Source organism: Pararge aegeria, chromosome 13 (genome assembly GCF_905163445.1).
Source record: "Pararge aegeria chromosome 13, ilParAegt1.1, whole genome shotgun sequence".
Lineage (NCBI taxonomy): Eukaryota > Metazoa > Arthropoda > Insecta > Lepidoptera > Nymphalidae > Pararge > Pararge aegeria.
In genome coordinates, this window is record NC_053192.1 from 11237204 (window position 1) to 11260901 (window position 23698).

Consider the following 23698-nt stretch of genomic DNA (forward strand, 5'->3'; position numbering starts at 1 on the left):
GACATTGCTTACATGTTCTGCGAAGTGTTACTCTGTTTATAGACGATTGTTTTTCACTTACCATCAGGTGGGCAATCTGTTTGATCATGCCGAACGGATGATAAGCTTGGTCCGTCAATAATTACAATTTAAAAAAAATGTGTTTCTAGACTAAAACTCACACGTAGTAGTATTTATACATCATATTCAGGCAGTCATATTTTAAACCCATACCCCAACTCGGGTTCTACATGGCATCATGACGTAACGCTAAATCGTTTAAAAAAAACATTAATGTTATTTTTACAAACTAATAAATAAATGATTGTGTAAATTGTGAGTGTGAATTTAAATAGGATCCGCAGGGACAATTGGGGAATTTATAATTTTGAATTTTCCCTGATCTGGTCTGGTGGGAGGCTTTGGCCTTAGCTAGTTACCACCCTACCCACTAAGACGTGCCGCTAAGCGATTAGTGTTCCGGTGCGATATCGCGTGGAAACCGATTAGGGGTATGACTACCATACTCCCCAACAGGTTAGCCCGCTACCATCTTAGCATCATCACTTCATCACTTCGTTCATCACAAGGTGAGATCGGAGTCAAGGGCTTAATCGTAGTAGAATAAAAATATAATAATAGATATACTTTATTTTACATCACAAATAATACGCAAACTATAATATAAACAAATCAACCCAACACAGTGCAAAGGTACAATGGTACTTATGTACTATTTGAGAAATTATTAGGACAGCAAAATGCTGAGATTTATGAAGTTTAAATCTAACATTAAACACTACATGTGCGCGCAATAAAGTGCTTTTTAATAATAAATAATATTATTGGCTACTGTATGTATTTATATGGTATTTTTTTATCTGAGTCTAAAAGCAGACCCGATTTATTGACAGTTTGAAGTTTAAATGTTAGATGGATCCTTGGGCAGCGAGATCTTGAACTGCAGCAATACTATAAGATATATCGCTATCATGCTTATCGCCTGCAACAAAGCATCATAATAAATTAAACATGGCTTACAAATTATTCTTTTTTCTTTTAAATAGTCCTATCACATCCACCTAAATGAATCATCACATATAAACATATATTTGGAAACTTAACTTAAAATGAACATAGTCGTATAAACGAAAAGTGGATATAAACAAACGCCTTACTCGAAATGGACATAAGTTAGTGACATCGGCATATCGTTTGCGAAAGGTGCCAGAAGTCATTTGTGGGGTTGAGTATATGCTTTTATAATATGATTCCCTAGGTAATTTTGGACCTGCCAATGCATAAGTTTTAACAATGTTTTAAACCCCATTTAATACATCGTGGTTACTATACGATTGATGACTTTTTTAACGACTATGCTGCTTGGAAGCATGCTCCGCTCTCATCTCTTCTTAAAAATTCTATCTCTCACAAGATAGATTTTTTTTTATATGTATTTTTTCATTCTACAATGATGTTGAAAATAAATAAATAAATCGCTATCCATTCCATCTAGGAGTGGAACTATAAAACTAATAAGCCATCTATAAAAACCTTATTTATCGAACACAAAGAAATATTTGAGAAATCTCTTATACTCGTATTATATTAATTTTAATCGGTACAAAATATCTGATAGTGATTGTGACAATGTAATATGTAGTTTTTAAGAGATAAAATAAAGCTATTATTATCTATTTATACGCATTGTATAGACTCGGTACTCCGTTTTTGACATAAAATTTTATATTGCTGCATAAAACTAAACTTCCTCAACAGTTTGGCTAAAAAGTGTCATAAGACAGGGTCGGCGTCGGATAACACCGCCCTTTGAGATTCTATTTCACTTTATTACAAGGTAACCGTTGAAGGCATGACACCTTGGAGTATAATTTAGTACCAGTATAAACTGAGTTTTATAATAAAGCTGTTAAGCCATATTGTTAGGAGACGCTTGGTGTTTTAAGGTAAAAATTAATACTTTAAATAAATAATACCGAACCGATCGATGACGTCTACGACTTTTTCCGAAATGGGCGTTTTCTTTCTTTTCTCTGTGACTATAAACATTATGTAGGAGAGCTTTTTGTGACACAGCTTATCCGGGGAAGCACCTTATTATTAGATCGCCCTGCTTATTTCTGCCGCAATGCTGTGTTCCGGTCCGAACGGCGTAGTTGCCAGTGTAAATTAAAGAACAAAATTCAAAAATAATTCACTTACGCCATATTTTGTTTCAACGGATCTTAATCAGTAGGTAAATTTTCATTGCAATGAATTTTTTTAAATCTCATTGGAGCAGAGTGGTCAAGTCTAGGGGTATAAGCTATATACTAACCTCTCTTCTATGAGAAAGGAGACCCAGGGTGCTATTGACGGTTATGATGGTTTCATTAATTACAGTAGATAATATACTCGTTAAATATCATTGGTAGAAATATAATGTTGGAAGGGATATGATACTGACCGATGTAAGAAGTTCTCTATTAACATGTGCGTATCCTTTTAGGCTTACAACCGCAGGGTTCATTTCAATGGCCTGAATGAAGTGATCAATCTACAAAAAAGATTTTATTATTAACAAAATAATCGCCCGCTACCTTGAGAAATTTATGTTTTCTCACTAGACTAAAATATTTTCCCGCGATAGAAATATATCCTATAGTATATACCATAGTCTATCTTTGGACCAAAGTACATTTAAATCCGAGCCGCTTTTTATGAGCTATGAATGTGCTGTTTAAATATTAACATATCGGAACACCTTCTCAAACTTTCTTTTTATATTATTAAATAGTGTTATTAATTATAATTATACAAACAAGAAGACAATAATATACAAACTTATAATAATTATATACTTTAGTGTCAAGACAAAAGAAATATTAATGATTTATATATATTTACTGATATATAACTACATCTGAGTGCCTAATATTTCAATAAGTTCAACTTTTTAAGTTTATTATTTCACGTATAAAAAAATATTGTAATTATATAATGTTTACTATTTTTATTTATGTTTCTAGATACTGGTTTTCAGTTCACATTTATCATACAATGACATAAATTGATACCTCCTTCTGAGTTGGTCGATCCACGGACAGAACATCAATCGAAAGTAATGTGTCTTGTACTCCAGCAGCAACCTGTTAAATGTGATATTTTGATAATGCTTGGGCGCAAGTAACCATAATGTTAAGAACTGAACTGGTTAGATTGAAAGTAATTTAAACAAAATTTTTAATAATTCATGGCTACAAACTTCCGTAATGCCCACTGCTAGCCTATCATCTTAAAACTTATCTATCTAGACCAAATCAATGAGCCTTAACACCAGTCGTGTTAGCTGTTGAGGACTTTGGTAGTCTGCAGACTGTATGCAGCATCAGGACAGTTTTATTAGTATTAGATAAACATACTTAGTAAAAAAAAAAGTTCTTTTCCATATTAATGGCTTCATGTCTGTCAAATTTCAGTTAAATTCTGTTAGCCGTTTTTTCGTGATTAAGTAACAAACATCCACACTTTCACATATGTTTTGTAGGATTTCAATCAGATTAAATATAATTATGCTGTACTTTTCTTTTCTTATAAGCCAGTAGGACTTAGACTTCACTTTCAGGGGCCAAGTTCGTATGCACACGCACCTCTAACCTTACTAGGTAATGTGCATTTTATCCAATTAAATATCATTACTATCAACGGTGAAGGAAAACATCGTGAGGAAACCTGCAAGCTTTAGAGTTCTCCATAATGTTCTCAAAGGTGTGTGGTCGTGGAGTCCACCTATCCGCACTGGGCCGCCGTAGCGGACTACGGCCTTAACCGCTTCTCATTGAGGTGAGAGACTGTAGAGGGCTGGTAACGGGTTTATATGATGATGATCCATTTCTTAATGCCATGTTTACAAGGATAGTTTCGCAGTTATACTAACTGTAATATTACAGCTGAAGTTTCAGATTTGATTAGTTATTATATTTATATGTTAATCGATGCTTGTGAATAACTTACAAATAGAAAAAAAATAGTTAAATTACTTCATTAGCTTGACCGCAATGATTAGTTATACTAACAGGCAAAGCGGTCAAACTTATAACATGAAACAACCCTTCTCAATATTTATATGAACCTCATAATATATTTTAAGGATCGAGACATACCTACGTTGGCAACAAATAAATGAATGTATAAATACTCTAACTGCCCTTAAGCTATTATGCACTCAAAAAAAAAATTAGTTTTCTCTCATGGGCCGTACTTAAAACTTAACCTACCTGAAGCGTTGCCTTATGGGAACAATCAGCAAAAATAAAGAACAGCGTTGAGCAGTAAGCAGCATCTACAAATAGCCCCATCTCCTTGAAGCTGAATCGGAACCCATGGTCCACTATTTCCGACAGCGCGCCGTAAACCGCTATCGTTATATTAAAGAACCTACCAATAATAAGCATTCATTAAAAAATTAGTTTGTAACCCCATAGAGTATCTAATAAAGCAGTAAGCTGGCACTTTGGCGTCGCCTGCGACTTATCCGCACTTTTTTAAATTTCCCTACAATTTAGCCCTTGACTGCAGTTCCACGTGATGGTGAGTCTAAAATGATACCGGACTAACTCGGTAGGTTGGTAACTAGCCACGGACTTCCTACTCTACTCTTTGACCAAACAAAATTCTGAAATTATTAATTCTCAAAATGGATCGAACCTGGGACGCCCACTTATGAATCCACGTGGTCACCAATGCGCCAGGGGGTTGTCAACCTATGTTTGTTATCCTATGGAAGTATGTTATGGCCGGGCAAATATCAAGATTTATTATGTTAGGTATACTATGGTACACGGTAACGGAAAAGGTGTTACCTTTACCGCTACGATAGTACCGTTACAAAAATAGCAACCAGAAAGTTTTCCAGGAGAATTAAATATCCTGCTGGAAAACTTTCAGATTGCTATTTCTGGATAAAAAATATTTTGTTTCCAGGATACAGGCGATCACTGTTAAAATTTCATCACGATAGCTTCAGTGACATCACAATAGTACCCAAAATCCAAACCCTGGGAAAACTGACGGTTGTCGTGGGATTTTGTGAAATACCAAAATTAACGCGGACGAAGTCGCTGGCAATAGCGAGTGAAATAATAAATACACTAATAAATAATTAGATGCAACATTTCACAACAACAAATATTTAAAACTTTACTCACATGAATAAGCAGTAGGTAGAGTACGTTCGTGCATACGCGTTTCCCAGTGACTGTAGAAGCTCGGATAAGTTGAGCCAGAGATATCGATAACTGGATATAAGACTCGCTGTACACTCAACTTCTACGTCCTAAGTACATACGGAATCTCATGTAATTACGGAGTTACAACATAACAAGTATTTCCTGAGGAATTGATTTAAGATGGCAGTTGGCTATCCGGTTTCTAAACGGCAACGTAAAGCCGTAACGGAACTTAATTTCTTGGTGACACCACTTTGTCGGTAGGGTTGTCACTAGCCGAAGCCTCCAACCCGACCAGCCCAGAGAAAATACTGAAATAATCAATTGCCGAATTGTCCTCGAACCTCCCATTTATAAACACCAAATTGTTGACAAAACGTTGTTTCTTACTCTAGTATCACAAAAATGGAATGAAACTATAACTTTACGGCGTTATTTGCTTTTTTAATTTTAGCAAATAAAATATCGCTCGCTTGCCTGAAAGTTCTCCATAATGTTTTCAAAAGGCGTGTGAAGTCTATCAAACATCACTTTGGCAGCGTGGTGGACGATGTACTTAACCTTTAACTGCGGATTCCAGTGGACCGGTAATGTGTTGACAATGACGATGGTGATACAAATAATGATAAAGATACGCCATACACGCCTGTCATTATAGGTACCTCAAAGATATCCTGTATACATAAATAAACAATTTAATTATCTCCCCCTATATTGAAAGTTAGTTAATAAAAAAATCCGCGTGTATTTAAGTCTCAAACCAAAAATTGATGTGAGTGGATTAGTTTTTCTATGCAAAGCGTCTAATCCGAACACATCAGTCATCACTCTATCGGATGAGATTGTAGATTAGCATACATACGGCTTTAAAGTTAAGCACTTAGGTTCCACTACATCATTACGGGTATATTTATATATGTATTAACCAAAAGCACTATGGAATGGATTCTTAAATTTATATAGGTATACCCTATACCTTCATACCACCGCTCGATTGCATTTAAAACAAATTGTAATTGCGGGTGTAGTTTTAGGTAGAGCGCGCTTGCCTAGAAGATGCCTATTTACTATTGACATTAGGCGGCTAGGAGTTATTAGCATTTAAGTAGTTCTTGTTTTGCGGCGCGTTCCTATCGAACGAGTATCAGAAACGAGTAGCTCGTAATCAAAGTGTTTGAGCGTCTATGGTATATCAACAACGTACCTACACACGCTACGATGTGAGTTTGAAATCATGAGTTCGAATCATCATCATCATCATCAACAGCCTATTACGGTCCACTGATGGACTAAAGGCCTCTCCCATTGGGAGGATTTGCCCATAATCACCACGCTGGACAGACGGGTTGGAGATCGCAGTAGATGGTAGTAGTAACACAGAGGACGCTGCTGTCCGTTCTCCGTTATATTTCCTTAGTCGCCTCGTACGACACCCGCGGGAAGAAGAGGGGTGGTGAGAACTGTATTCTCATCTGCCGTCACCACACGGCCTCATAGTTCGAATAATAGAAAGGTAAGTGAAGAAATAAATCAAAAATATTTAAAATTTAATATTTAGTTAAATTAAAAAATATTTAATATTTAATTAAAAATAGTGAAAGTAATCTTTCGCCTCACACTCCAAAATATTTATAGTGGAGTCTGACGATGTTCCAAATATGCCAATTACGAATATTGATTATCGCCATCATCTCACTACCGTGTAATATTCATGTAATATACGCATCAAAAGTGCCACCTATGGGCCTACTTGAATAAAGATATTTTTGACTTTGACTTTGGAAGTGTTGCGAAAACATAGTATAATACTTTAAAGTTTTAATACGTTACCCTGTGGAAACATTTTGAAAGACTTTGCGATGCTATCTTGATGCCTTTGCAGTTTATGTACCAAAGTGCACAGTTCATGTTTATCATCGTTATTATGTGATAATACGCTGTGGTGTGCCGTAATATGAACCCGTCTAATAAAGCACATAGACTAAGAAGAAACCCCACTGCTAGGAGCAAACAGCCGACGCTTATGATCACTATTGTTGTTCTCAAGTTCGGGAACTGTAGATTTTCGCCCGTGATACGATAATATCTCACCTGTAAATAACAACAGATCTAGAGTGAAAGTAGATTTATAAGAGAGTATAATTCTTATTTTAAGTCACATTTACCTACGCTTTGTAATTTAAATAAATATATAAATAAATAAATAATAAATATACTACCAAGCCCCAAGTAAGCATAGCTTGTGTTATGGGTACTGAGATGACTGATGAATATTTTTATGAATAAAATACATAAATGCTTATAATATACAGTAAAACACCCAGACATTGAAAAACACTTATGTTCATCACACAAACATTTTCCAGTTGTGAGAATCGAACCCACGGCCTTGGACTCAGAAAGCAGGGTCGCTGCCCACTGCGCCAGTCGGCCGTCACAAATATACTTTTATGGAATTAAAAGTAGCCTATGTAACCGTTCAAGCAATAAAACAAAAATAACTATTCAAAATCAGCTGTTTAACATAGTGGTTCATCAAAATATGCAACCTTCCAAAAGTTGCTACCTTGCTTTATGGACAAACAGCGGAGGTTCAAACGCTTTTTTTTTTAATTTATTTTGCGGCCCTGGATCAAGTCCTTTAAGGCCTTTCAAAAAAATATTACAGTTTAGCTTAAAACTAAGATAAGTTTAAATATTACATTTTAGCTTAAAATTCAAACGCTTGAATCTATGCATCCAAAGAGCAACGACCAATATTAATAGTAGTATGAAAGCCTTTTGTGACAGAGCTTGTTCTGGGAAAAACTACCGTCATGCTTATTAATGCAGCAAATGTGTTCCGGTCTGAAGAGCGTGGTTGCCGGTGTAATTACAGGCACATAAGGCTGAATACCTAAGCCTCAGGTTGATGCGCCTACGCCTTACATGCCCTGCTTAGTGTTGCCATGTTGTCAGTTGAGGCCGGTTATGCACTTCGGGCGCGTTCAATAGGTATGGCCAGCGCACGAACGTTTACCTAGTTCCTCGCCTTATTAATGAATTACCCACTGATGTACGAGACAATATTAATCCTCGTAATATTAAGAAAAAACTGAAATCCTTCTTTTTGAGTCACTTATGATCATTTTTATACACATCATGGTAAACTGGCAATAATGTTCTGCAGTTAACGTACCTAGACTTAATTCTCTGTTAGCATATATTATAAACCTGGGTGGTTTCCTGATGCTATAAGATTTTTTTTTGTTAACTAAAATAAATAAATACAAAATAATATAATATATTATAGACGCCGGTTTTCAGGTGGGCCACCATGGTACGTCAACTATCACCATAAAAAAATGTAGGTACATAGAAGTCACGTTTATACCTTGATAAACTTAACATATTTTACTCTAAGGTGAAAACTTAGTAAGCTAGGCCGAAGAGAACGGTAACAGTGTTAAGAATTTGACCCTTACTTGAAACTTTCCCCAATTCGTTTTATAAATGGCCACTTGATGCGCGACACCCCATCCGACGAATGGGATCCAAAAGTGCGGGACAAGAAAAGCGACGAACAGTATAGCATAAATGTAGTCGTCGAATTTTTTTGTCGAGCGCAGAATCATGATGCGTTCATAACCAACGATCAAAACGATGACAGTCGTAACGATGTAAAAGAATATAGCGTATGCTGTGGCACGGGATTTCCAACTGAATGTGATTGTACCTGGAAAATAAACAATCCCATTTGTGATATTTCATATAGCTCACAAAATGTTTTTTCACCGTTTGCACAGTTTCAAAAAAGTGCCAGAGTGTGCTCCACACACCCTTGAGAACGTTATTGAGAACTCTCAGGCATGCCGGTTTCCCCACGGTGTTTCCTTCACCGTTGAAGCAAGTGATATTTTAATTGGTTTAAACGCACATAACTTAGAAAAGTTAGAGGTGCATGCTGGAAATCGGATTCAGGCTTTCGAAAGTGAAGTCGAATTCCTATCCACAGGAATATCACCGTTTACCGACAACAGAGTAGTTGTAGCTCGTTATTCGCTCGTAGCTTCGCTCTTATTATGCCGTATTATTTAACTAAGCTTTTAATTAAATAATACGGCAATATATATAATTATAGCTTATAGTAACGCTAAAGCAATCATACAGTTCTATAACTAAAAGCGTTAACTGATTTTTTAGTCGTAAAAAGTTTGCTGTGATAAAATTAAACTCTCGGGGCTATTAAAACTTTCGAATAAAGCTTTATAATTGTAGGTATCTCAACCCTAATTAGGTTATACCAAAAGACTAACCAAACTTTTTTTAGGGATTTTATCGCTACATTCTTTGATAATCTACTATGTAATGTTAAATCTATCGTAAGTGGAGGAACCATCTACTCAGGATGGAGTTTGCCAAGCTGGTTTAAGATTCCGAGGCAGTTCTCTTTAGCATCAGCTCGTGGGCATCCTTCCGAAGCCGTTGAAGCGGGGACATTTCTTGCACCGCTTCATGGTAAGTGTTAATGCAATTATCCCAGTCAGTATTATTGTTTTTCATAGTAAAAATTAAAGCGGTGATAGCGCAGTGGAAAGATTTTCGACCTAACTTTTGGGGAGCCGAGTTGAATAGTATTTACACCGGCTATCAAGCACAGCAATGATTACTATAATCTACTTACTTACCAGGTCTCGAACGAGTAATCGGCATAACGGCCAATGCTCGAAACAGAACAAGGAGAAGTTTGTGGTCTCTGTAGAACTGATCGTGCATTTCACAAGTATCGCCGTCCTGAGATGAGAGCAGATTACGCTGTTCACGCTCCTACAGGATATTAAAATTTATAAGTAATAAGTTACCTCGTAAGTGGTTTCTCCCCGCGACTTTATTCGCGTGAAACGTCTCTAACTTCTTAACGATCACTATGCAAAAGACCATGTCGATCTCTCGTTCAATCGTCAAATCCATCCCACGTATATTTTTCAGGGAAAAAAATTAGTGCTATTATTAGGTAGGTATATGCTATTCTAGTCTTTAATCACTTTCTTTGCTAAATTACATCCGATTCCGTTTAGCCGTTCTGGCGTGATTGAGTAAAAAACATTCAAACTTTAAAGTTTTTTATTAGCATAGTGTACCTATATAAATGATTATTTTTGAAAACATATGTGATAAGCTAGTGGTCAAAAATCAAAAAGGTTAGTAAAGAAGTGTACCTATTACTTACATAATCCCTCTGCGATTTCTCGTAAACAATTCTATTCAGCTGCAAATGCTTCATATCTTTCCTTAATAATGAATAATTTATGCCTTCCTCAAACAAATGATCTGGTATCATTTTTTTGCTTACAATTCAAAGTATTCCTACGAGAAAAAGCTGCTTTACTGTATCGTAAGTGGAATAAATATCGAGTCATTATCGCCTACTAACCGACAGAAACCAATTTTACACACGGTTTGTTTTTGTGTTACCTATAGGTACACACATATATTTTTTTTATTTCAATTCTAAAACCCGGCGGATAAACAGTTGAAGAAAAAAACAAAACCCTAAAATAAATTCTAATTTGTAAATTATTCTTACAGAAAATTGTACTGTTATTTAATAATAATTTAACATTATTTAAAAAAAACAGAACATTTGTCTGCAAAAATAATAAAAGAATAGCTTTTGGTCGGTTACGCTAAGTTGCGGTAAAGGCTCGATATTGTGTAACGCAGTAGTAAAGCGCCTTTTGTGAACTGTCAGAACAGGTAATAAATGAACAGCCCTTAAATATTCTAGGTACCAAGAGGTGGCATTATCGAATAGGTAAACAAGAATGAGTAGCCTATTCCATTAAACTTGAAAGCTAACGATGGTAAACCCTTTGAATTTTAATGCTAACGAACGTGCCTGTATAATGACTATTTGGACTTAAATGCTCGCTTATATATAATATAGTTGAGTGAACGTAGTGTAATGTATTCTTTTGACCTGGATACGTCAAATACAGTACTTTATTTTTTTCCACTACTAGTTCGCCTTTGACTGCAATCTCACCTGGTAGTAGGCGATGCATTCTAAGAAGGTAGCGGGCTAACCTGTTAGGGTTATATAAAACCTATACCCTCATCAATTTCTACGCGACATTGTACTGGAACGCTGAACCGCTTAGATGAAAGTTATTGTCGGTAGGGTGGACTGCCGGAGCCTCCCATCACACCTGACCGGAGAAAATTCAGAAATTATAAATATCCCGGGGATCGAACCCGGGATCGACTACTTAAAACCACACCACACAGTTGCGCCCGGAAGGTCCTCGTAAAAATTGTAAAATATGAAAGACTACACCTGCCTCTTTGTTCGCGCACTATTTCAGATGCTATTTTGTTCCCACACAAACTTCCATTCCCTATTCTGCCACCTTTTAAATTAATTTTCAAAAAGGTATTTACTTTTCCAGGCCTGTCGTTTTATCGAGACTGGGACTCAGAAATGTCTCGAAGCCTTTAAGATGTGGTGCTACCGTAGAATGTTCCGCATTAGCTGGACAGTTTCTGCAAAACATCACGAAGAGAAAAGTCGAATATCTGGGCCACATCCTGAGACCAACGTTGACCTACGTTGAGCGACCAACTGCTCCAGCTAATAATGATGCAAAGTAGAGAGCAAACGACGCGTTGGAAGAAGGAAGTTGGTACTGGTTGAGCAACATCCGTGAGTAAGCAAAAATCGCTAGCGTGGAAAAATATTTTCGCTTCGAAGTTCGCTGAGCTCACGCCCAATTTCCAGTAGTGGAGAGGAAAATAAACACTTTTACTACTACAATTACTAGTTATACTTTAAATATACACAACTTGTAAAATGTAAAAAATTAAATCCAGTTTTACAACTTTAGATATCATTTATTCAAGCTATAAAGATATCACAGTGTTATTACATTTTAATAAATAAGTTATTTTTTTATTTATTTGAGAAACAGTAAGGACCTTTTTCCCAGTCGCCCAATAAATGAATTATTCCAACATTGAATAAGTATCAAAATAACTTTTAAAAGCTTAACGTGCGATTGCGAAACAGGTCCTATATCAATGGACGATAAATGATTACATGCAGTTTCAAATATGCCCTGCCAAACAATAGTCAGAAATTAAAATTAAATATCAGGACTTGTACATAGATGTTAAATTTATTTTCTCCTGGAACACTTTCAGCTATTTGTATTAGAAATTGTACATAGTCTACAAAATTAAATAGTAAGAAGACTAATTCATATAAGTACCAAATTTAATGTAAGCATGCCGTACGAATATAGTTAATAATAATAAATAATTGATAAAGCTAAGAACGTGCTTAAGACGTGCAAGCATAGCCTATATTAAATCGATGTTTGCAAGAATCTTTTGTGTAATATTTTTTATACAATCTGTCTTTAGTTGCATTGGACGGATATTTATTAACATTTGGGTACTATTTTCTTAAGGTAGTAAATGTAAGATTTATCAGGTGGGCCATCTCGATCAATTCTCTAATAATATTTTTTTTTTAAATGTCTCTATTGCAGACGTTTCCCATAGATGCCTTAGGATCGGTTTTGAAACATTAGATTCTGTACTTTGTTATAAAACAAGTTAAGATCGAGACATGACAAAAATATCATGATTCCCGTTGGGAACATACTCTGTACTGCCGTCAACGGTGTGCGCTAGCCATAAGTTATTAGCATGTTAAATATTAAAAATGTTTTGCGTGCGACCAATAACAAGCCTCGCTCGAAATCGCTTTTTGTGATTGGTTGTTCACTGCGCTTGTGATTGGACGCGGCGATTTGGCCTTGACTTTACACTCACGGTACTGTTTCAGTTACCATGGTTATTATTGCAGTGTTCAAGTCTGAGGGCTAGATTGCCGTTGTAATTACAGGAACATCAGACTTAACACTTACGCCTTTATAGGCGATAGTCCGTCAATTTAAAAAAATTATTACTGTTTAAAAAAAGCATGCCTGCCTATATTTATTTCATCGCTATAAACAAATCAAAAATCAGCCTGGTATGGAAAGAGCTATGCATGGTCTTAGGGGGATAAGATCCGTAACGAAGTGATTCGCCAAAGAACTAAAGTAACAGACATCGTGTTAGCATACTAAACTGGCAGTGGGCTGGTCACGTTTGTCGGAGGACCGATGGTCGTTGGAGTCGAAAGGTCCTCGAGTAGAGACCGCGTGTCGGTAAACGGAGTGTCGGACGCCCCCCAACTAGATGGAGCGACGACCTCGGAAAAGTGGCAGGCATCGACTGGATGAGGAAAGCAGAAAATAGGAAAAGTTGGCGCTGCTTGAAAGAGGCCTATGTTCACGCACACACGCAGTGGACGCACGCTGACGCTTAGGATATCTGCTAAAAAGTAAATTCACAAGTAAACATGAATAGAAGTTTGTTTTACTCGCGTGTATCGAAAGTTGTAGATTACCCAACCTAATTTAGCCTTCACCTGAGTCTTAACACAAATAACAATTTTATACTTATATCAAGGCATATTTTATTTATAACCCTACGACTTAAGTTTAGTTAACTGCGCCATAAGTTCCTTATCGATATCGGATGTGGATTCGCCAACTTTGTTGCGTGCGACCGACGGTGCATTTGCCATCTGAAAAATAAATATAAGTCCAATCTATACTAATGTTATAAATGCGAAAATCTGGGTGGATGTTTGTTGGCCAATCATAATAAAAGAGCTGAACGGATCTGTTAAAAAAGCAAACAAATGGTAGGCTGAAATAGCACTATAGCTGCTTTTTATCCCGTAAAGATGTAACTGCGGTTCCGTGGGGTAGACTTGTTTTTATTTTTCACAGAGCAAGATTTTTTTTAGAGTTCATGGGTCTGAGAATAACATAGGCATATTTCCAAGCGAACGAACGCACAAGAAGAAATAATATCATAAACAGATATCTGGTACCTACATGTACATACCTGTTACTATATAAAATGATATATCCCATCCAGCTGCGCGCTTTTTGTCTTCCGTCCACCTCATTTGGGGTCTTCCAACAAGGTGGACGGCCGAAATCAAGAGATATGTGCGTTTTAAAATATAACCTTACTTTATCGATGAAGGAAAACATCGTGAGGAAACCTGCAGGCTTGAGAGAATTCGTGCAAATTGCAAAACTGCCTAAACTCTTCTCATTCTGAGAGGAAATCCGTGCACTGTAGTGGGTCGGTAATGTTATTACCTTGTCAGACTTTGAAACTCTCTTTTCTTACCTTTCCACTAACTTCGATGCCAATTTCATCCAAGACCTGGTTGACAATGCCCTCAGATTCCTCCTCGTCGCCCGACTCGGTCATAATGTCATCTAATGTATCTGAAACTACAAATAAAAACAAAAATGAGTACGTAAAATTGTCGTAAAAAATCTGAAGTGCAGAATTTACATTTGATTGTTTTTTTAAGTTAAAAAGTTAGGATTAATTGTTTCTGTAGAGTGACATTACACTGAAAACAAATACATGTGATTGGACAACTTTGTCGTGTCGTGGTTCGCGCGATGTTTCACATGTTACATTACAGAGTAGTAACAAGTAGATTATCTATGTAAACTATTTAATCTATCTATATATGTAAAAGAGACAGTGTTTGGGTATAGGCTCCGAAACGGCTGGACCGATTTCAATGAAACTTTCAGGGAATCTCCGGATTGACCTGGCGAGTAATCCTGTAAAGTTTGGTGACGAATGGAGCACTTGTATTTTTGAATTGTCAAACTGCATAAAATAAAGCAAAATCTAGCCCGGCGAAGCGGGCTGGGTACGCTAGTGCTTAATATTTCACAAACTATAGAGTTAAAAAAAAGTTGTAGAATAAATGTTGTTAGTCCTAATGTATACAACTACAACCTGAAAGCTTTCTGGTATTTTTTATTTAACCCTGTATATTAATTTTGATCCATCGGATCCTTAGCTCGAGGGGATAATTTTTTTGTGGAATGGAAAACAAAAAATAATTTACTCATATCATCGGTCATGTCCATCTTCAAGTTCGCCTGTTTGAATGCCTCCATGTCCTTGGCGATCTGTTGTGGGTTCATGATCTTGTTCATGCTGCCCATAGTTTTGGCGGTGGCGCCCATGGCTCCAGCTATTGCTATGTTCGCGCCCATCGCCTTGTTCTGTATTTGCACACTTGATATCTGCAAGAAAATAAGAGTAATTTATTCATAAATTTTTTATTGAATGGAATGAACCGGTCTTTAGATGATTCTGACCGGTAATAAATAAATAAATACGACACTACACAAATCGCCATCTAGCCCCAAAGTAAGCATAGCTTGTGTTATGAGTGCTAAGATGACTGATTAATATTTTTATGAATAATATACATAAATACTTATAATATACAAATATAAACACCCAGACCCTGAAAAACATTCCTGTTCATCACGCAAACATTTTTCAGTTGTGGGAATCAAACCCACGGCCTTGGACTCAGAAAGCAGGGTCGCTGCCCACTGTGCCAATCCGCCGTCAAAATCGGTATATATGAAGTTTGAAGCAGTCAGGATGAACTGTTTCAAGGTGGAATTACGAGTAGGTAGGTACATGGAACAACTCGAGCAGCTACACCGGTTCGTATATGTTGATCACTGGTGAACGAATCGAGCAGGCCGTAATTGGACGGCCTATGATTTCATTTAAAACAAAGAAAACTCTGTTTGTGGGAACACTGAAATTACGTACCTACCAAATTAGGTACCTACTTAAGACAAAGTTGGAGCTTAACATACTGCGACGCTGCGCTACACTAAAACGGAAGTAATTACGAAGTGTTTGATGCAAGCAGGAATTAAGATACGCTAAGGACGCCGGTTGTCGCCACGGTTTAGCGTTGCTTTAAGTAGGTAGGTGCGATGAAAATAAGTTGTTTATAAACGTACCCACGTACTCCCATACCGGTGAATTTAATTGAACTTACCGTGATTGAGACAGACTGTAATTATTGTCTAGTTGCCGCGGACTTTAGCAAATTGCTTTAGCGGTAAAGAATACATCGTGAAGAAACCTCCATGCCTGAGAATTCTACATTACGTTCTCAGAGGTGTGATGAGTCCACCAACCTTCACTTCGAAGAGGCACGGGGATGGACATTATTTCCTGAGCTTATCTTCGTACGGCTAAACTAATTTTAATGATAGTTGACCTCACTTTACGATATAGTGTCAACTATATCGTAAAAGTAAGGTCAACTATCTCAAACTCTAAAACTCAAAGTTCATTACAGACTGAGCCGATTTCTACCATGTTTTCGCTGTTCAGCACCAGTACCGAAGACTGTAAGAAATAATAAGACTAACCTGGTTAAACCAGCGAACGAAAAAGACATACTGACCAAAAATAGCTGGGAGAGGGCTTATGAAACGTGCCTCGCATGCATTTAGTTCGCTAATCACAATGCTGACCGATAAACTGCCGGCCAATCAAGGCTGGTCCCGTGCTACATGACATAAAGTGGAACCAATCATGTATTTTGCGGTTCAATTCATGATGCTTGCGCCATTCACATAAACTGATTGGTACCTATTTTGAATGACAATTTGTTAAAAAGGGTGGCTTCAAGTTTTTTTTATTTCGCTGGGTTAAACTATCCAACGTTCTTAAAAGTACAGACAAAATAAAAGACTGTATTTTAGTAATAGCACATTTATTAAATACAAAATATCATCCTCTTACCGACATCTGTACTACAAAAAGTACAAGACTCGATAAAATCTTTAGCTTTAATTTTATGTATAACACTATGACTGTCTTTTTACTGGTTACTTCGGAGAGACATACTTGACTTCGAAGTGATGCCTGGTCCATAAATAAATCATTATTATCACAACATAAAAAACAAGAAAATGCCAGCACACAGATAATTTTAGTGTCGATCACAATATATTGGTAACTGCGAACGTAACTTCGCGCCTAGCAGATACCATAGATAAACTAAGGCATATGATGGAAAGTTCTCCTGGAGTACGGGCTATACAAAATTTTGTGGTAGGCAGTGCTTTTGAACATGTATACGGTGCGCTCCAATATGCACAGCCATTTTTCAAAGATAAAGAAAGATGTGGTTGATTCTCATTCATATTTTTTAATTTTTCTTCATCCTCCGTTACAGAATATTAAACCATTCTGGATCTGCTACCAGGTCTACTCATCATATTTAGTTGATGGAGAATAGCCACCTTACAGTGGTTCAATTTTAACTGATGTACTGCCTACTCTTAATTTTTCAATTTCCAATTTTAGTTTTATGTTTTCTAGTAAAATTTGTTCCATTTTGGCGTCTAAATACTCCTTTTTCTTTTTATAATACTCGGCCTGCGCTCGATGTTTAGCTGTCTGCCAGTTATCCTGTATTGAATTGGATTGATTTTGTTTCCCTGTAAAATAAAGTTATAATTGAGTGGGAATTTGAGGCCTATCCAGGATCAAAAGTAGCTTGTGCTGATCACCATACTTTAAATTTAACTAACTATATATAAAAAACCAGTTGTTATACCTTAGATGCCCTAAATTAAGGAATATCAAATATAATTTCGCATTCATTAGTATTCCCATAGTCATAAATCATGTATATAAATTATTAATTTTTAAACCACACAATACTGAAATCATAGTTAGAATCCAAGCCCTCATGATTGAACATGCTAACTCTAGACTCCTGGCAAAGAATAGATGGAAGTATAGAAAGCTGACTGCCAACATTCACTTCTCACTTGTAATGCAAGAGAAACCCAAGATTGTAGTTGTACAAAAGATTGTATTTGATACATATGCAAACTCATCCAAGCGACAACTTCAGTCCATGCAAGTTTTAAATTGTTCTATTACAACATAAGAATTTAAAAATATCTTTTGGGAGATGAGTATAGCACCAACTGCTACCAAACCTCGTCATTAAAAGTAACCTTGAACTAATAAGTCAGTTTTATACTACCATGTGTAATGCTTAAAGGTAGATTATGTAAGATAAGCCAATATATAATATACTGGAGCAGCTTGATGGGAGTAAGTATTATATTGCTCTCTCCTATGAAAAGAGACCTGCACCTATTAGTGGGATACTAGTAAGTAAGACTGATGATGATTATGTAATAATGCAGTAAAAATTACATACATAAATTATAATCTACAAGCTTTGTTTATCGATGCCTTAAGGGCTGTAAATCATTTCTAAGAGTCTACACTCAGTAAAAACTACATTAAATTCAATCCGCAGAAAACAATATACACACAATATCTTACCCCAAACATGTATTATTTCACCATTCTGTTGTGTTTCATCCTGCAACCCTTGCAATTTAACTCCATTTTGTACTCTAATGTCTCCAAGGACAAACTCATCACCAGAGCCATCACAACTGCTTGCATGAAGACCACCTTCACTGCCACTAGCAGGCTCATCCAGTTCTATATCACCCCCATACGGGATGGTGCCATCGCAAATTGTGCTGCTCAATAACTTGGCTACTCTATCAAGTATGTCATCAGGGGGAATACAATCTGTAGTACCATCACTACTCTGAAAAAATAGCATTAATATTAATCCTGTATTAATTACTGGTTTGGCAAAATCAATTTTCTATGAAAGCTTTTTTTTATTTAATTATTAAAAAAAAGATTAATTGACAGACCAAGCAGATGGCTCAACTGATGGTAAATCACAGCCAATAAACAGAGCAACACTTCACAGAGCAAGCAAGGAGCGTATTCTGCTACATGCTACCCTGTGTGCATCAATTTGAGGCGTAAGCCTCAGGTGCCTTAATTACACTGGCAACCACACTCTTCAGACCGGAACACAGTATTACAACAATACTGCTTAGCAGCAGAAAACAGCATGGCTATCACAAAAAGCTCTCCTACTTGTGCATATCCAGCAGGGTGGCCCAGTGTGGATTGGTGGATTCCACACACTTTTGAGAACATCATGTAGAACTCTCAGGTTTCCTCACAATGTTTTCCTTTACTTCAAAAAATAGTTTTGTGCTCTGTATATATGTAAGAAACTCTACTTGTCTTCATCATCATCATCATCGTCATCATCATCATAATCATCATCATCATTTCTTTTTATTAAATAACTTTCATTTTCATCCTTGGCCTGATTTACAGAATATTTAAAATCTACCTGTTAACTGCTACTTTGCCCGCATTTATTACTTTATTTATATTAATACCACAATAGTTTCTGTGGTAGTTTTCTCAAGACACACAGTACAGTCTGTGTGCTATTCCAAACTATAATCTATCTCTGTGAAAATGTTTGTCCAGACTTGTTAAGCTTTTCTAGTCTGATTAAATAAGTGAAAATAGTATTTAAGTTCATATGTTAGGAAGAAGTTTAAGTGCTCTGACAGATGACTAGTAAAATTTTATCACTTACTTTTAGATGTTATTGTTTTCAAATAAAATATACACTTACCTGATTTAACTTCATTTTGCTACGTTTACGGGAGTTCTTTTTAAGGTTCTCCCATTTTAAACGGAGTTGCTGAGGTGAACGCCGACATGTTGAGGCAGTGGCATTGAATCTGGCAGTAATCCTTTTCCATTCAGCCATTTTCAGTTTATTGGTAGTGGCATTGGTAGTCCTATTAGTGATTATAGGGCTCATTTCTATGAGCTGCAAAAGAGCCTTTACCTCATCTTTTATCAGGGGCTTGCCCTTTACCTTTAGAGTAAGAATAAAAAGTAGAAACTCCATCATTCTTAGTAGCATATTTGTGTGCTTCGCATAGTTATAGCTATATACATTGAACATCTAAGGGATCTTTTTTTTTACAGTATTTACATGTGTTTTACATTGTCTGGAGATTACCACCCATCAGGTCATAGCACCACCATTAATTACTTCTACTAAATACTACTGCATCATTCTCATAATCAGTCATGCTCTCACCGGAATACTATTTGGTCGCCTCTTGCGGCAATGGTATGAGAGCTAAGTAAGCAGTAATCATAATGAAAATCCTATAGACTAGATTAAGCTTAGGTATGTGATCCTGGACGTTTAGTGTTAGCGAAGTAATAAAATAATATAAAATTGGCACTTACCATACCCAAATCCATTTTATTATTTATCTGATCAATTCTCATACATTTAAAAGAAGCAGATAAGATAATGTTACACTTGTTGTCATGAACAAACACTATGCACGTAAAATATGAATTATGAACTACCGATTACTTTTTATCTGAAATTGTGCATAAAATATGATTTATTTTTATGCACGTCGAAAATCAAGACGCGTAAACATAAAAATCAAAACGTAAATAATATTTTCATTATTACTTTTTTTTTTTTATGTTTTTGTTTTTTAATTCGTCCTCTTTAGGACAGGCAAAGATCATTGACCATACAGCCTCTTATTTTTTATTCTGGTTTGTCGAATTTCGTGTTCCGGTCTTTTTGAGTTAGAGTTTGAGATAATTTGACTACAGGTTTCCAAAAAAATATTGATATTTTTGTTTGATAATATATATGTAATAGAAATTTTTGGCCAATATTTTTTCTTGGGTCGATATTTCGATATAAAATAACAGGTCGATAATGTAAATGATACGAAATATTATAGGACATATTATTTCCACTGAGTCGCGGAAATAGGTAGTGTGGTAAAAAAATATGGAGGGTAGAGGTAAGGAGAGTCATCTTATATGGGAGAAAAGTTGAAAAAGTGTCCAGTTGTATGCGCTAAATAACAGTTCAAAAATCCTCCACAATGGCGCTGGTGGATGCACAGGGTATGGTATGAATGTAGCAATCGTAGATGAATTGAAGTATGCAGAGTTAAAAAATTTAATGTCATTATCGACTAAAGTAGTTAATTATTGAGAATTTCAACAACTTACGTTGTACAAAATATTGTGGTAAATATAACCTTACTTCCTTGTTTATTTTTCAAGCCTACTATAACAATATTTATATTTGGCGCTTCTTTTAAGAGTTACCTTGATGCAAATGTGGCGCCATCCTAATTTAATACATTTTGACGACACTTTTTCATATACACAGATGATCCTCCTTACCTCTACCCTCCATATAAAAAAATAAGCACAATAGAATTTTTAGAATTAGACAATTACACCCACATATTTTCTTTTTGTTTTGATCAATATAATTATTATTACTTACTATAGACAGGATACATGTCGATACTTTTTGAAACTTTATGTCGTCAGTTTCTACAAGGTTACCACAATACTTACATAAAGTCAATTAGTCTTATCTCAATTAATTCCTCACAGCATTGATAATACGTGTGACGAAGTGCATTTGTGTGCAACTTCTAACTTAGTCCTAGATGGCGGGCGCAACCGTTACTTAGTAACGAATACATCCGTTTGCTTAATGCAGCTCTAGTTCCACACAGTTTACGCGTCAAGTTATGACGAACGAATTAAATAACATGTTATTTGATATTTATTTGATCTACATAATTTTTTTTTTGCTGTTTTAGCGAAACTATAAGGTTATTTTATCTATGCTCATAATAAAAAGAGTAAATATTACTATTTATTTGCTTGTTTGTTGATTGAATAGGCTCCGGAAGTAAGGGAATGGGACCGATTTTACTCATTACTTAATGCAACCGAAAGTAGCAAAATTACTTTGCTTACGCTGAGAAAAGTATCAGTGTTACATAAAAATTATGTACTACATGATTAAAGGGCTTTGAGAAGAAGGGCTAGAAGAAATTTCTTTAGATATAAGCTGTCCTTTTTTAATTGAGTTCTGTTAAAAGTTAGTAAAGGCTGCCTTAGCACAGTAGCACCAAGTAGTATTACTGTTTTCCTATTGTGTTTTGTTGTAATAAAGTTTATTTGTTCTACTCTATTCTAAAGTATGATATGTGCATGATCTGCCTGAATATAGACCGAACATAATATGTGAAACAGAGTACCTATTATTTAAATCAAATTAAGGATCCACACTCCACAACAATGCATCACTTAACCAATTCTAGTCAAGTTAGGCTATAATATATAAACAACTTAAACATAGATACAATTCAAAAGAATTTAAAAAAATATGATTCATGCCACCAAACACAGCCTTAAATTTCTTACCTTACTGTTAGCAGTGTATAACCTTGTTTTTTGTTTCCTCATTTGTACCAGTTGCTTTGCTAGCATTTTACATCCTTCATTATTTCCTTCCTTTGCCATCTTTTTTATCTCCATCTCCTTGTATGGGAAATAAGTTTATTTAATATTAAGTTACCAGTTCGACATAACTTAAAACATAAAACTGTTTTAATTACTAATACAAAGTTTTTTATTTGATTGGTTCAGTCTGCATTTAAAGCAATATGGTGAATGCTCATATGCCAAGTTTCTTAGATCAAATCATTAGTACATATCAATTAATTAAGGTTTTTTATTGATGTCTTCTTCCTTAATTAAGTAAATGTTATTATGTATTTAAAATTTTTTGTACAAACCAATTTTTTCTCTTCTCTTTCTAATGCTATCTTATCCCTCTCTAAATCTCTTCCTGCCTTACGTAGTTCCCGATCATTTTCTCTCTGTTGTTCTGAAAATTTTATAATCTATTATCTAAAATTGTACTGAAATGATTTTGATTTTGGAAAATCTATCCAAGATTGCTTAAGGCTTATAAACAAATTGGTTATATTATGATAATAACACTTCAGTTCATAGTGCAAAAATGGGCATTTTGTAATTTTATTAATTCCCACTCATAAAATAGTATAGCTTATGTTCCTCTTCATTAACTAAACATTTTTTATATGGAATCAGCACAATGTTTGTGCTAGCATATGTTTATGACCAACCATTGTCTTCACAATCCTTCTTGAGATTAGAGCATGTACGAGCATCTCCATTGCATTGTTTTTGCAAAATTCAACTGAGTCAGAACCATTTTACTTACACAACACTTCATAGACTTATACCTATTATAAATCTTTCGACATACTTGTGATAAATAAATGTATTCTTTCTTTTACTCAATTTAATTTCTTGTCAAGTCTGCCAAGTATTGGAACAATAATAAGCAGAGTAATGGATGGCATGTAGTCATCGTTAAGTAGTAGTAATAGGTTATCAAGTTAGATTACTATGAAATTAGTTATCATATTGTGATTATAATATAAATAAAACACTCAAATAAATAATGAGGAATTGTTACAAGTTGTTGTTGAAGTTTAAATCACTTTACATCATTTACCTTTGACAGTAGGCTCTTTTCTGAAGAAATTCATTTTAGAATGTAATTGGGGAGAGTAAAATATAGCAAAAATTTGAAGTGAACTTTCAATTAACAAAATATGAATAGAAGTGTAATAATAATAGTAAATACACAAGCAACAATGACTAATTTGTTTATTTTTTTTCCTCTCTTGCTTGACAGTCGATTTTAGACAATGACATTGTCACTCTATGAACCTTCACAGTGACAGCAACTGGCCTTGATACCTTCTCCTTTTTTATCTAAGTTGATC

At 35.5% G+C, this 23698-nt stretch overlaps 3 protein-coding genes across 3 annotated transcripts; all 3 read right to left on the reverse strand.

Annotated features, from left to right (window-relative positions):
- Nucleotides 1-901: 901 nt before the first annotated feature.
- Nucleotides 902-10527, reverse strand: LOC120628801 (gustatory and odorant receptor 22-like). The gene is made up of 9 exons (XM_039897421.1): nt 10417-10527; nt 9875-10013; nt 8672-8922; nt 7038-7298; nt 5187-5314; nt 4257-4416; nt 3057-3128; nt 2447-2536; nt 902-982 (listed from the first exon to the last, which is right to left on the reverse strand). The coding sequence occupies exons 1-9, from the start codon at nt 10525-10527 to the stop codon at nt 902-904; spliced, it is 1293 nt and encodes a 430-aa protein (XP_039753355.1).
- A 2663-nt stretch (nt 10528-13190) lies between these two features.
- On the reverse strand, nt 13191-23577 carry LOC120628611 (charged multivesicular body protein 2b-B). The gene is made up of 6 exons (XM_039897072.1): nt 23425-23577; nt 22676-22767; nt 22302-22418; nt 15190-15370; nt 14445-14551; nt 13191-13824 (listed from the first exon to the last, which is right to left on the reverse strand). Exons 1-6 carry the CDS (start codon nt 23456-23458, stop codon nt 13726-13728), a joined length of 630 nt encoding a protein of 209 aa, XP_039753006.1. The 5' UTR covers nt 23459-23577; the 3' UTR covers nt 13191-13725.
- On the reverse strand, nt 15706-20538 carry LOC120628609. The gene is made up of 4 exons (XM_039897070.1): nt 20286-20538; nt 19654-19902; nt 18474-18750; nt 15706-17608 (listed from the first exon to the last, which is right to left on the reverse strand). Exons 1-4 carry the CDS (start codon nt 20325-20327, stop codon nt 17412-17414), a joined length of 765 nt encoding a protein of 254 aa, XP_039753004.1. The 5' UTR covers nt 20328-20538; the 3' UTR covers nt 15706-17411.
- Nucleotides 23578-23698: the final 121 nt, after the last annotated feature.